Source organism: Metarhizium brunneum, chromosome 4 (genome assembly GCF_013426205.1).
Source record: "Metarhizium brunneum chromosome 4, complete sequence".
NCBI lineage: Eukaryota > Fungi > Ascomycota > Sordariomycetes > Hypocreales > Clavicipitaceae > Metarhizium > Metarhizium brunneum.
Window position 1 is genome coordinate 2210771 of NC_089425.1, and position 13791 is coordinate 2224561.

A 13791-nucleotide genomic window follows, 5' to 3' on the forward strand; every position below is an offset into this window, starting at 1 on the left:
TCCAGATCCAATTGGCCTTTACATAGCCTGTGAAGTTATTTAATCCTTGGTTATGTTGCATTAGTCTGCGGGTTCCATGACTTGTCCGCTTGCCGCTAGCATCCAACAAGCAACATGCGAGCGCGCATTCTCACACAAACCGCTACCGGATTGGTACGCCCTGCCAGAACCCAGCAATCGAATCACTCTGTTGTATTTCGACGGAAACACTTTATAGCAACACTGTCTCGCGGCTCTCCATCCCACGCTCGAACCCGCATCAATGCTGGGTTCCAGCCCAAAGTCCTGGCTTCTATTCGTCACAACTTGAACGCATCCGTTCACTGCCGCTCTTTGTCCGGAAAGCCTCTTCCCCAGGTTAATTCTTGGGTACTCAATTTCTGCTACCGGGCCGGTGCCTGGCTTGGAATATCTATAACAGTACTTGGGATTGGCGTGATTGCCTTCTTCCTCTATGATGCGACCACTTACAAACACGAAAGGGAGCAGAGCGACATCAATATTTCGCAACTGGCTCTGCAGCCCCGACGAGGCGGGCCAAACAATCTCCCAATTGCCGAGGTGTTCATCGATGACGACGATTGCGAAGAAAAAAAGCGAATCAAAGATAAGCCTAGGCTCGTCGTGCTCGGTGGGGGCTGGGGTGGTGTTGCTCTCCTAAAAAGCCTAAACCCTGACGACTATCATGTTACAGTGATCTCGCCCACCAACTATTTTCTCTTTACGCCGATGCTTCCTTCAGCTACTGTGGGAACCTTGGAGTTTCGATCTCTTGTTGAGCCCATTCGCCGAGTTTTGAGCCGAGTTCATGGCCACTTCATTCGAGCCAAAGCAGAAGACGTCCATTTTTCTGATAAGTTGGTTGAGGTGTCTCAGCTGGACAGCCGTGGGAAAGAGGTACGATTTTATGTACCGTATGATAAGTTGGTAATTGCTGTTGGTTCTGTCACAAACCCCCACGGTGTCAAGGGCCTTGATAATGCCTTCTTTCTCAAGGACATCAACGATGCAAGGAAAATACGCAACCAGGTGATCCGCAATATTGAGGTTGCTTGCTTGCCGACGACGTCGGATGAAGAACGCAAGCGGCTTCTTTCTTTTGTTGTGAGTGGCGGTGGACCTACGGGCGTCGAATTCGCTGCGGAAATGTACGATCTTTTGAATGAAGATCTTACCAGGCACTTTCCCCGGTTGCTCCGAAATGAAATTTCCGTTCATCTCATTCAAAGTCGAAGCCATATTCTTAACACCTATGACGAGACTGTCTCCAAATATGCCGAAGATCGATTTGCGCGAGATCAGGTCGACGTTCTCACAAACTCACGAGTGAAGGAAGTTTGCCCAGACAAGATCGTTTTCACGCAAAAGCAAGAAGACGGCAGTCTCGTTACTAAAGAGCTTCCGGCAGGCTTTGTGCTTTGGTCCACTGGCGTGTCCCCAACCGCACTTTGCAAGAAATTGGCTCATAAGCTAGGGAATGTCCAGACCAATCGTCATGCGCTGGAGACCGACACACACCTCAGGCTTAATGGAACACCATTAGGTGATGTCTATGCGATTGGAGACTGCTCTACTGTTCAGAACAATATTGCGGATCACATTATAACCTTTCTCCGCACTCTTGCGTGGAAGCACGGCAAAGATCCCGAAACGCTTCAGCTACACTTCAAGGATTGGCGTCAGGTCGCGCACGACGTGAAAAAGCGCTTTCCCCAGTCCGTGAACCACCTCAAACGACTAGACAAGCTTTTTGCCGAGTTCGATAAAGATCAGTCTGGAACGTTGGATTTCGGGGAGCTGAGGGAACTCCTAAACCAGATTGATAGCAAGTTGACCTCACTGCCTGCGACTGCCCAAAGAGCCCACCAACAAGGCTACTACCTTGCTCAGAAGTTCAACAAACTTGCACACTTGTCGGAAGGGTTATCAGCCAATGATATTCGAGATGGAGACCTTGATGCTGCAGCCTACAAAGCGTTTGAGTATCACCACTTAGGGAGCTTAGCATATATTGGAAACTCTGCTGTGTTTGATCTGGGTGAAGGCTGGAACGTGGCAGGCGGTCTTTGGGCTGTTTATGCATGGCGATCTGTCTATTTTGCGCAAAGTGTGAGCTTCCGTACGCGCTGCTTGCTGGCCATGGACTGGGCCAAGCGTGGACTATTTGGACGAGGTGAGTAACCCCCAAGACGGCGAAGTAATTGATGAAAAACGTGATGTGAAGATGTTTGATCCCATGCTAACTTGTAACTAGACCTGATGAGTTTCTAATAGATATTCTTGTTGCCGCTTGCCTGCTAGCTTTATTGATATATTTAAATATTCATAGATCATGTTCAAGAGGAGCCTGTTCACATCAGTGGTGGAGGGTCCTTTTTCTGGAGGATAGATGATATTTTCCCCGTCATATATTGCATAGGAACATGTGACATTATTTCTGACCAAAAGTTCCCGTCTTGTGTGCGCAACGCAGTGTTCTGGCCAAGTATGAATGGCTCACAGGACAAAATCTTTGTGGGTCCATTTTTCTGTGACTTTTCTCTTAGCTTGTTTCTTGAACGGAATGTGTCTTCTGCTCTCGATCTTTCCTCGAACGAGCATGCTTCGATATCGATCTTTGAGGAGATTCCCTTCGGGCTTCAATCGTCGTAGGGACTCTTCCAACTCATCTGGCAAGACTAGCTCAAGGTCCTTCTCTGCTAACTTGTACTTTCCGAGCTGCCGTCTCCTGAGTTTTTCATCATCAACCTCGTTGTCGGTATCGGAATCCTCTACTGTTAGGAGAGCTTTGCTCTGCTCTCGGTCCCGAACTTCATCTGCGATCTCTTTGATTCGCTGTTCTTGCGTCCTCCTCTGTTTCATCGCAGCCTTGTGCCTGGCGAGTCTTTCTTCCTCTTTTCGACGTTTTATGCGATTCCTCTGGGCTTGGGTCTTGCGTTGCGGTCGCTTGGTACTCGGCCTTTCGTCCTCAACACCACTCTGGAATCCTTCCCACTCTGAGTCCTCCTCCCATTCGGACATGTTTGCACGCTCTTCAGCAGCCTCAGCCTCAGCGGCAGAGCGGGCTGCCGCTTCTTGCTTGCGTCTTTCTACCTGTTCGGCCTCGACTCTTTTCTGCTCGGCATCCAAAGCCCTGGCGCTCTCCTCTGAGAGTCGGGCTTCATAGTCTGTGGACAAAGGATTGTAGCTGTATCCTCCTGTGGGTTTTTGCACGGCTGAGATCGCCTTACCACTTGCAGCCAAAGAAATAGGCTTTTGTTTCAGAGACTTGGGTTGCTTGACGGGCTCTGAAGACGACAGGTAATCATCAACGGCTTCATTCATTGTGATCGGCGTCGCTCCCCACATGTCATATGTTGCATCTGACGTCTGAACAGCGATTCCATGGTGGCCATCCGCGATCCGTTTTAGATGCTGCAGTTCCTTGTGAGGAACCCAATCGGTTCTTTGTCGCTTGACAGTGAGGGTCTTATCGCTTGTTTTCTCTCCAGGTCGCTTACGCAAAGAAACGGCCGGTACGGCTGACCGCTGAGCGAGGATTTCGTCGGCCTTGAGACCCTTTTTTATGTGCTTGGGAAATTTTTTGGAGATTTTAGAGTCACCCTTCAAATCGATCGTGAAGAGTTCCGAGGAGCTTTTCTCGCGAATAACGCCACTGTGAGCGAAGAGTCAGCATGGGAAAGCACGAAATCAGTCCTGGTGATAAGTACCCGCGAATAATCTCTTCATTCAGTTCTTCCAGGCCATGTTCGACCTCCGTGACATCAATGTTCTTCCGCCATGCCTTTTTGCCCTTTCTCGATGGTTGACTGAACTGCTTCGGAGCTTCTCCAGAGCCCATGGCTTGAGGCTTAACTGGCATGACGATATGTCCTGTAATAACGGCCTCTTTAGTACGTGGAGTAATCCGATTCAATAAAATTCCAAAATTTGGTTACAATGTGATGCTGAAAGGGCCAGACAGTTTTCTCCCAGATGGTGGGTTGAATTGGCTGGTACAATATTTTTTTTTATGGGGCCCTACTATCGCACCCAGCCACTTGCGCTGTTTGGCTCTTGCACCGACCATGTGGCAGCCGCCTCTGACCCCCGTTTTCCACAGTCCCGGCCTGACGTTCCTCACCGCACGTGCGCCTTCGGCCAAGCAGAGCCCCTTCCACTATACATAATAACAACAACAGCAGCAACAACAGGCTCTCGGCTCCCATAAGCCAAAGTTGAAGCTACGAAAGCGCTCCACGCCGCAACCTTTGGTGCAAGGTTTTGTGGCCGTTCGCGAATCCGCCTGGGGCTTTGCAGTTTTACGCAATCTGCTCTCCTCACCTGCACTTCGAACGGTGCACATACCGTTGCTAGGTATCGAATTTAATCTTGATATTACCGACTAATCTGGCTGACGCTCGACCATCCCGCCATTCTTTGCTCCATCGCTGCCGTCCTACCTCTCGCATTTTAATCGCTTCGAAGTACTGAGACAGCCGTGAACGATATTAAATATGGCGCAGGCTGGAGGGTCTTACAACAATCCCTTGAAGAAATTCAAGTATGTGTGCCATATCCTTGTGTTGTAATTATCTGATACTGACATGCTCAGGCTGGTGTTCCTGGGGGAGCAGAGTGGCAAGATACCCCCAACCCAATCCCGGGAATGTCAATGGAACTAATACCATCTTATGCAGTCGGGAAAACCTCTCTCATCACACGGTTTATGTACGATTCGTTTGATAACATGTATCAAGCGACCATCGGCATCGACTTTCTGTCTAAGGTCAGTGCCCCGCTACCTGCCAAAATGTTCCAAACCTAACCACAGACAGACCATGTATCTCGAAGACCGGACGGTGCGGCTACAACTCTGGGATACGGCAGGACAGGAGAGATTTCGAAGTTTGATTCCATCATACATCCGAGATTCAAGCGTGGCCGTGGTTGTCTATGACATCTCAAGTACGAAGCCTCCAGTCCTCAAAGTGACGCCATTTTACTGACACACGCTCATCAGACGCAAAATCATTTCAAAACACGAAAAAATGGATTGACGATGTTCGGGCGGAACGAGGCAACGATGTCATTATTGTGCTGGTTGGCAATAAGACTGATTTGAACGAGAAGCGTGAAGTCACTACACAGCAAGGGGAGGATGAAGCTAAAAAGAACAATCTGATGTTTATGGAAACAAGTGCGAAGCTAGGCCACAACGTCAAAAATCTATTCAAACGGATAGCGCAAGCGTTGCCTGGTATGGAGGGAGCTGATGCTGCAGCTCAAGCATCAAGTCAGAGTAAGTGTAGCTCGCTAAGTTGCCCGCTCTAGCATCGAGCTTACTAATGTAATCTTATCTATAGTGATTGATGTTAAAACAAATACATCACAGCCTACTCAAGAGGGATGCTCGTGTTAACCGTCCATCGCGGGCCCGAAGTTGCGGGGATTATCCCCTATTGATTGTATACCCGCTAGCATCACCACTGAACCACACTAAGATTTCTCCCCAGTGTGCACATGGATTGTGAATATAGCTTGTATAATGCAACAAAAACCACGAGCCTCCGATCCGCTACCTTAACATATTAATAGGTCACTCTGCTTTGGAACAGCAGGCTCGTGACTTTGTTGTAGTACTAATAGAATATGGTTCAAACATGTCTTCTTCGCGAACATGGACAGCAGCTCAGGTTGTATCTATGTAAATCTATGTAGGACCTGTGAGTGTTTATGTTATTTAGTTTTATTCTGTAGATCTGCTTATGCTCATGTATAATCTCAATATGAGTGCGAGCCATGTTATCTGCCACTAGGTGTCGAGTCACGTGTTCATTGAGTCAACCCCTTTAAATATCAACCGGATTACATCACTTGGCTATCCAACCACGACTTGGCAGAGCGGGCTGCGGAGAGTGGGGACATGCAGCCCCTGGTAGTATTTCGACCTCTCATCAATTTTACATGACGCCTCTTCCGTTGTTGGCTTCAAATCAACCATCGCTGTTCGCTCGAATTCATCTCGGTGTGTCTCGTTGGCACAGCGCTTGCTGGAGCGCATCCAGGGAATCATGTCGAAGTTTACAAGACTATATCTAAGGGCTCCGCGACCACAGGTAAGGCAAGCGAGCGCTCTTGATATTCGAAGCTGGGAAACGCTAATGAGTTTCGCGTAGAATTTATTTGGCCTAGTGAGCCTTCAGACTGGAACGGAACTTATCTCATTGGCGCTGGTTTTCAACAAGGTCTCGGGGGTTTATGGACTGTTGGCGATTTTGACGGGTTACCAGCTATCCTTACTCCAACTGTCGACGTATGTGTACTCGATCGGTGTCCTGGGACTGCTCGTGTATCTTATTCCCCATATCCGACGACAAAGCCCTTTCGAATGCTTGGCATTAGCATGGTTATACATTCTCGACACGACGATAAACGGAGCTTATACGGCCGCGTTTGGGCTTGACTGGTATTTTGCGAACACTACAAACAATGGATCGGATTCGGCATCTATATCTCTCCCAGGCATTGTTGCACAAGGGTTTGACGGCCTTCGGCGAGAGCGCGCTGTTCACGGCAAGGCTGTACCTCAGGAGACGGCTACTAGCATGGTATTGATTGTGGGACTTACCCTCATTCGAGTATACTTCAGCCTTGTGGTGATGGCATTTGCACGCCAAGTATTGCAAAAATACATGCAATTGATGATCCTTGAAGGACCCGGTGTGGATGAGAACGAAGGACCCTTCGCTGCTGACCTTCCAGACGGTGACGGCCGAAAAGGACGACTGGGCAGACTCATGGTGTCTTTGGGCAAGCGGTACTGGTTGGATATTCCGGGTTCTGAGAACTGGGAGAGGAGTGTACACGGAAAACCGCATACTAGTAGCGGTACTCTAGCGGGGCAAGTGTAAGAAATGATGGTTGAAACGATTTGCTCTCTGCATCAATTCAGGGCCAGGGGGTGATGACGCGATCTGAACTCCACGCATCACAATCAGCAGGGTAGAGGTAGAAGAGTCGGGGCGTGGGAGTGCGCTAGGTACCTAGGTAGTATGTACATGATGCAGCGGAAAATACCCACATTAGTAGATTCCTACGGCATATTATAGCACAGGAGTCTGCATTGTCTTTGCGATTAGTGTTGATGTAGTGCACGGCAATGACAACGTATATCATTTATCCATTATGATAATCATGCCCAACACTTGACATGGCAGACCGGGGCAATATGGATTTGCCTTAGGGCCGCCTCCTCACCGCTCACCGCGGAGTGACACGATCAATTTCCAAAATTTATGTATCGTTCTTTCCCCGGTGAGGCATTCGCTCTTAACAGGGCCCAGTGATACAAACCTTGCGGGTAGCGTTTATCTTATCGTGGAACTGGAACTGGAACTCACAGGCATGGGCAATTGCTGCACGTGAATGCACACAACTGTGGGAAAAACAAGTCCAAGACAGAGAAAGCAGCAGTGACTACTTAAAACTATAATATCGTATGGCAGCCTTGCAGAAGCAACGAGCAGCAACAACAGTCATATAGTACTTCTAAAAATGGGGAGGTGGGAGCTTCCTATTTTTGTCGCTATCCACTGTACTCGAGAATACGAATAGTACTTTCTTAACATGACACTCGGAAATGTGCACGAGAACGGAGATTTCAGGAAACCGAATGATGTTGGTGAATGGCGTTCGTCGGTCGTCGGTCGTCGGCCTGTCGGCAGGGCGGAAGTCGGTTAGTCCTAGTAAGACCACTCCAGCGGATTGCGACATTCCTGTACGGTCTGGTGTTTAAGAGTCAAACGGAGAATGGCTCCTTGGAAAACTACACACTACATACTCCGTACATACTACTACTTGATTTGTCGTAGGTGGCCGGCGCCGATGGGCCATTGCCTGGACGTCGGGCCACCGCAAATCTGACACGAGAAATTTGTAATGTGCGATCTCGCAATCGCCCCCGGCGCATGCCTGGCAGCGCTAAACGATCACGCAATCCTGGGAAAAATGATTGCTTTGCGGGGAATGGAGCCACAGGACGGGTACAAGGCGAGTTTGAGTGCTAGCCAGCCAGTCAGGCACACCAGCCATGTGTGAAGAGACGCAGTATCCAATAAAGTAGCCAATGGCCGGCCGCTTGCAGTGGGAACATGTGAAGGGCTGCAGGGCCGCGGGGCCAATTTTTCTGGGTCTCGCCCGCCCTGGAGATGCTTGGTCGAGATTGATGGTACTCAGTCGTGCTGTGTGGTTTTGTATGGGTTTTGTATGATATTAGAGGACAAGACACATGTAACTAGTACTATCGGTAACTGGCCAAGTTCGGGCTTCGGAGGGAGCACTTTGGTTCGAGAGCACGCAGTGCCCAGGAAGACCCCAGTGCCTGGCCATGCTCCCGCCTGACTCTTAGTCTGGACTCTGAAGCATGGAGCCGCCTCCGAAGCCCAGTTCTCACGAAACTCTTATTTCTTCTGCCACCCGAGTCCACCATGTCTTTTCTCTTCAGGCAGAATCAAGACTCTGGAAAAGACAGGATGGATGCGTCTCACCGAATTCGCACGCCTGAAGAGGCTGGTGAGTGCCATACACCGAGATACATGCCCGGCCTTGCCTTCCCTGTGAAGATGCATGTGTTGCCGACTTACATCATGGCCGCTTTTTTTTTTTTTTTTTTTTTTTTTTTGTTTTGCTTGACGTGCCATCTCCTCTTGTCCGCCAATTCGCGGCCTGGCCAGCCTGCTTTCAAAAGACAAACCAGTGAGAAACAGCGCTAATCAGACTTTCTCTCATGCGCAGTGGCCAGAGTTGCCTACCTCTCGAGCGATGTCATTGTGTCCGTCCAGCCTTCGTTGGCTACCGACTCGGCCTTCTCATCTCACCTCAAGCAATACGCCAGCCGCAACGACCGCGGGCTGGTCGCCTCTGGCCCAGATGCTGTACCAGATGTAAGATGAAGAGATGTACATGCCATTATGGCTCCCTGATGCATATAGCAAGCGCTCTAATAACCGTACCTAGGTGCAATCGATTCGTCACAATGTCGACCCGCTGCTCTCTGTGTATACGCCGGTCCGCGCAGGCAAGTTGGTATCCGTTACTGCGACGTCAACCATTTTATTACCTGCCGTCTCCCACCTCTATAAGCTGGCCAACTACCCCGTTGTCCTCCATGTATCGCTACAGCCGCAGCAACATGCAGACTACTCTTCCATCACAGCCATTCGAAACGCAGGCTGGACGTTTTTGCAGTCCGAAACTTTGCAAGAGGCCCAAGATATGGCTATGACCGCCCATGCGTTGGCTGTGCGCACGGGCAAGGCTGTCATTCACTTTTTTGCTCCAGAAACGTCTGCTGCCGACGAGCCCATAGCAATTGAGGACACGGCTGTCTTACGGCAAATTCTTGACATTGAAAGTGTCCGCCGCTTTCAAGCCGGCCGATCTTCCGCCGCGGGTATCTATGCAGACGATGGCCATGTTGCAGTCTCCTCAGATCACCCAGAAACCTTCATAAACGGCAATGGCACCAGGAATGCTCCCCTCCAGCCGCCTCCCAGCGCTGATGCCTCCAAAGCCACCTCAGCCGGCACTTCTATCAAGTCCAGCGAAGCGTCTACTCCCATCGCGCCTTCTTCTGTTGCAACCACGGTAGAGGCGGTGCCTCCTCAGGTTACCTCAGAAGACATTTACACTTGCGCCGCCCGCATCTGGTCCCAGATGAAGGCTGCACTGGGTAGAGGATATGCCGCGTTTGAATATACAGGCCCTCCTAACGCCGAAAACTGTTTGCTTGTATTCGGGTCGGACACAGGTTCCTTTGCAGAAACTGTGGATAATGCTAAGGCTGATGAGATATTTGCCAACATGGGCATATTGACCCCACGATTATATCGTCCATGGATTGGCTCGAAGCTTGTTGAGTCAGTTCCCAACACTGTAAAAAGGCTTGCTGTCCTAGAACAAATTCACAGAGCAACTACGAGATGGGGCCCTGTCTTGATTGATGTTCTTTCGTCGGTTAATCGTGGTCCCGGCGGCGTGCAGGTTATAGTTGGATACCAACTAGGATACATCGCCCCCGAAACAACGACGCAAGCCCTGAGAGGTATCGTTCAAAATCTCACCCTGGAAAAGCCTGTTCAGAACCTAGAGGTCGGGGTCAAGACGACATCAGAGCACCCAGGTGGACATGGTTTGGAAAAACCACAGCTCGAGAATGCCTATTCCAAGATCCTGGACCAAGTCTTTGGAAGCCGGACATATATTTCCAATGCCTTGAAATCCAACAATGCAGGTGTTTCTGAGTCTATCTCAGCCAGCCCCGAGTTTGGGTTTGGGTCACTTTTGGCGCGAAAGGAATACCGAAGCAAGTTTATTTCCGAAGTCAAGGATGCAGCAAGTCATGGAACCTTTAAATCAGATGAACCAAAGAGTTGGCTGGCTCGATGGGCTATGCATGCAAATGATGGGGCCAAGGCTGTGGATATTGGTGAAGAAGTTGTAGCAAGATTAGAAGCTGACGGCTCAGCTCTCGCCCAGAAGCTTCTCACCAGAAGGGGTCTCTTCCGCAAGGAATCTCTATGGCTGATGGGCTCAGATGCATGGGCATATGACCTCGGAAACTCTGGAGTTCACCATGTCCTTGCATCTGGCGAAAATATCAATATGCTCATTATCGATTCTACTCCGTACTCGGAAAAGTCCGCTGTTGACTCCAATCGACGAAAGAAGGATATTGGCCTATATGCTATGAACTTTGGTAATGTTTATGTGGCATCAACCGCTGTGTATAGCTCATACACCCAGGTGCTACAGGCATTGCTCGAGGCCGACAAGTTCAATGGTCCTTCAGTTGTCCTAGCCTATCTCCCCTATTTTGGCGAATCTGATTCCCCACTAACTGTGCTTCAAGAATCGAAGAAAGCTGTAGATGTTGGTTATTGGCCTTTGTATCGATGGAACCCAGAAAACGAACTCAACAGCGAGCCAAATTTCTCCTTGGACTCGGAGGTGGTGAAGCAGGAATTGAAAACGTTCTTGGCTAGGGATAATCAACTCACCCAGCTCATGAAGAAAGAACCCAAATTTGCTGCGAGTTTGGCACAGGATTTTGGAACTGAGGTACGGGCCCAGCAAAAGAGAAAAGCTAAGGACGCATACAATCAATTACTGGAAGGCCTTCTTGGCGCACCGCTTACTATTCTCTTCGCTTCTGACAACGGGAATGCCGCCTCTGTGGCCAAGCGCCTCGGGAATCGAGGAAGGGCTCGCGGGTTGAAGACGGCGGTGCTGGCTATGGAGGATTATCCTCTTGAAGACCTTTCACAGGAGGAGAACATTGTTTTTATCACATCCACTGCTGGTCAAGGAGAGTTCCCTCAAAATGGCTTACCATTCTGGGACGGCATCAAAGACAACACCGATTTGGATCTTGCCACTGTGAATTTTTCTGTGTTTGGTCTTGGTGACAGTCACTACTGGCCTCGAAAAGAAGACAAAATTTACTACAACAAGCCTGCGAAGGATCTCGATCGCGTTCTGAGTAATCTTGGAGGCAAGCGCTTCGTTGGTGTTGGCCTAGGCGATGACCAAGACCCTGATGGTTTTCAAACTGGGTACCAAGAATGGGAACCCAAACTTTGGCAAGCATTAGGAGTAGATAACGTGGAGGGACTTCCAGAAGAGCCGCCGCCTATTACGAATGAGGACATCAAGATCGCGTCAAACTATTTGCGAGGCACAATTTTGGAAGGCCTTAAGGACACATCTACTGGTGCCATCTCTGCTTCTGACCAACAATTGACCAAGTTCCATGGTACTTATATGCAAGATGACAGAGATATCCGGGATGAAAGAAAGGCTCAGGGACTGGAACCGGCGTATTCTTTCATGATCCGATGCCGACTCCCTGGCGGAGTTGCGACGCCAAAACAATGGGTTCAGATGGACGATATCAGCACAAGTCTAGGAAATGAAACCATGAAACTGACCACGAGGCAAACCTTCCAGTTCCACGGTGTCGTCAAGGGCAAGCTCAAACCAGCAATGCAAGCTATTAACCGAGCCCTGATGACCACTATTGCTGCATGTGGTGACGTCAACAGAAACGTCATGTGCAGCTCGCTTCCTACCGAGTCTCGGTATCATAAGCAAGTGCATGCGTGCTCTCAGAAGATTAGTGACCACCTCCTTCCTTCCACCAGTGCATATCACGAAATTTGGCTCACAGATGACAATGACAAAAAGACGCAAATTGCTGGCGAGGCGGTTCAGGATTTTGAACCACTTTATGGTCCGACGTATCTTCCCCGAAAATTCAAAATTACCATTGCCATACCTCCTCATAACGATACTGATGTATATGCACATGATATCGGGTTGATTGCTATTAAAGGTGCGGATGGAAGCCTTGAGGGATTCAATGTTCTGGCGGGTGGTGGCATGGGAGCGACGCATAATAACAAAAAGACATACCCTCAAACTGGGCGCATGATGGGATTCTGCTCCGCAGACGAAGTTCACATTGCATGTGAGAAAATAATGCTGGTTCAGAGAGACCATGGCGATCGCAAAAACCGCAAGCACGCTCGGCTGAAGTATACAATTGACGACATGGGCGTCGATACTTTCCGTGGCAAAGTCGAGGAACTTTGGGGGAAGACTTTCGACAAGGAACGGAAATTTGAGTTTAAGAGCAACGTTGACACTTTTGGTTGGCAAAAGGATGAAACAGGCCTTAACCACTTTACATTCTTTATCGAAAACGGCCGAATTGAAAACACACCTGACTTCCAAATGAAGACAGGCCTGCGAGAGATTGCCAAGGTACACAAGGGAGAGTTTCGTCTGACAGGAAATCAGCATCTCATTCTCAGCAATGTAAAAGACGAGGACCTGCCTGCAATGAAATCGCTCATGAAGAAATTCAAGCTGGACAACGTTCAATTCTCCGGGCTCCGTCTCAGTTCGTCAGCTTGCGTTGCCTTCCCTACATGTGGACTTGCAATGGCCGAGTCGGAGCGATACCTGCCGGTTCTCATATCCAAACTGGAATCATGCCTAGAGGAAAGTGGATTGCGACAAGACTCCATCGTCATGCGAATGACAGGTTGCCCCAATGGTTGTGCCCGGCCTTGGTTGGCAGAGGTGGCATTCGTTGGCAAGGCTTATGGAGCATATAACATGTACCTTGGTGGTGGGTACCACGGGCAACGCCTGAATAAGCTGTATCGCTCTAGCATCAAGGAAGAAGAAATACTTTCCATTATGAAGTCCCTCCTGAAGCGGTATGCTGTGGAGCGGGAGGGGGGTGAAAAATTCGGCGACTTCTGTATTCGTGCTGGCATCATCAAGGCTACGACGGACGGACAGAATTTCCATGACAATGTGAGTCAATTGATCTACTACCCAGCCAGGCACACAATGCTTGGACATGCTGAAGACAGCAAGCAGCTACTGACTTGCGTTGATAGGTTGCGGAGGAAGAATCAGACGAGGAATGAGCATGCCCTGCGAAATATGCTCAATGAAGGGCAGGCACATTGTGTGCACTTGAGGGTCTGTCGTTGGCTTTCATTTTGGCGTCTTGGCTAGCTGAATTGTTTCTTGATATATTTAGAGGGTAATTGCAGATGCATTTGTCCAGTTGAATTTACCTAAGTTTTTCATACTGCTTGCAAACCAGGTGCACATCCACCACGGTATAGGAAAGTAGAACATGCCCACTGTCATGTCCATCTTATGACCAAGTGATGCCGAAAATGATGTCCGTTACCATTAACCCTCAAATTGATTACAAATGTACATATAAAC

The 13791-nt window shown here is 49.2% G+C and overlaps 5 protein-coding genes across 5 annotated transcripts; 4 read left to right on the plus strand and 1 right to left on the minus strand.

Annotated features, from left to right (window-relative positions):
• Window positions 1–114: 114 nt before the first annotated feature.
• Window positions 115–2271, plus strand: NDB1 (External alternative NAD(P)H-ubiquinone oxidoreductase B1; the record flags this gene model as incomplete). The annotated part of the gene is made up of 2 exons (XM_014690246.2): window positions 115–2173; window positions 2255–2271. The coding sequence occupies 2 exons, from the start codon at window positions 115–117 to the stop codon at window positions 2269–2271; spliced, it is 2076 nt and encodes a 691-aa protein (XP_014545732.2).
• Window positions 2272–2496: 225 nt separating this feature from the next.
• On the minus strand, window positions 2497–3862 carry G6M90_00g073330 (uncharacterized protein; the record flags this gene model as incomplete). The annotated part of the gene is made up of 2 exons (XM_014690245.1): window positions 2497–3655; window positions 3711–3862. 2 exons carry the CDS (start codon window positions 3860–3862, stop codon window positions 2497–2499), a joined length of 1311 nt encoding a protein of 436 aa, XP_014545731.1.
• Window positions 3863–4496: 634 nt separating this feature from the next.
• RAB6B (Ras-related protein Rab-6B) lies at window positions 4497–5401 on the plus strand (the record flags this gene model as incomplete). The annotated part of the gene is made up of 6 exons (XM_066130984.1): window positions 4497–4543; window positions 4595–4617; window positions 4680–4768; window positions 4818–4947; window positions 5003–5281; window positions 5346–5401. The coding sequence occupies 6 exons, from the start codon at window positions 4497–4499 to the stop codon at window positions 5399–5401; spliced, it is 624 nt and encodes a 207-aa protein (XP_065986968.1).
• Window positions 5402–6053: 652 nt separating this feature from the next.
• On the plus strand, window positions 6054–6893 carry kei1 (Inositol phosphorylceramide synthase regulatory subunit kei1; the record flags this gene model as incomplete). Its single annotated transcript, XM_066130985.1, has 2 exons — window positions 6054–6098; window positions 6159–6893. The coding sequence occupies 2 exons, from the start codon at window positions 6054–6056 to the stop codon at window positions 6891–6893; spliced, it is 780 nt and encodes a 259-aa protein (XP_065987143.1).
• A 1575-nt stretch (window positions 6894–8468) lies between these two features.
• Window positions 8469–13481, plus strand: sir1 (Sulfite reductase [NADPH] subunit beta; the record flags this gene model as incomplete). Its single annotated transcript, XM_014690243.1, has 4 exons — window positions 8469–8553; window positions 8776–8924; window positions 8998–13365; window positions 13452–13481. The coding sequence occupies 4 exons, from the start codon at window positions 8469–8471 to the stop codon at window positions 13479–13481; spliced, it is 4632 nt and encodes a 1543-aa protein (XP_014545729.1).
• Between the last annotated feature and the right edge of the window lie 310 nt (window positions 13482–13791).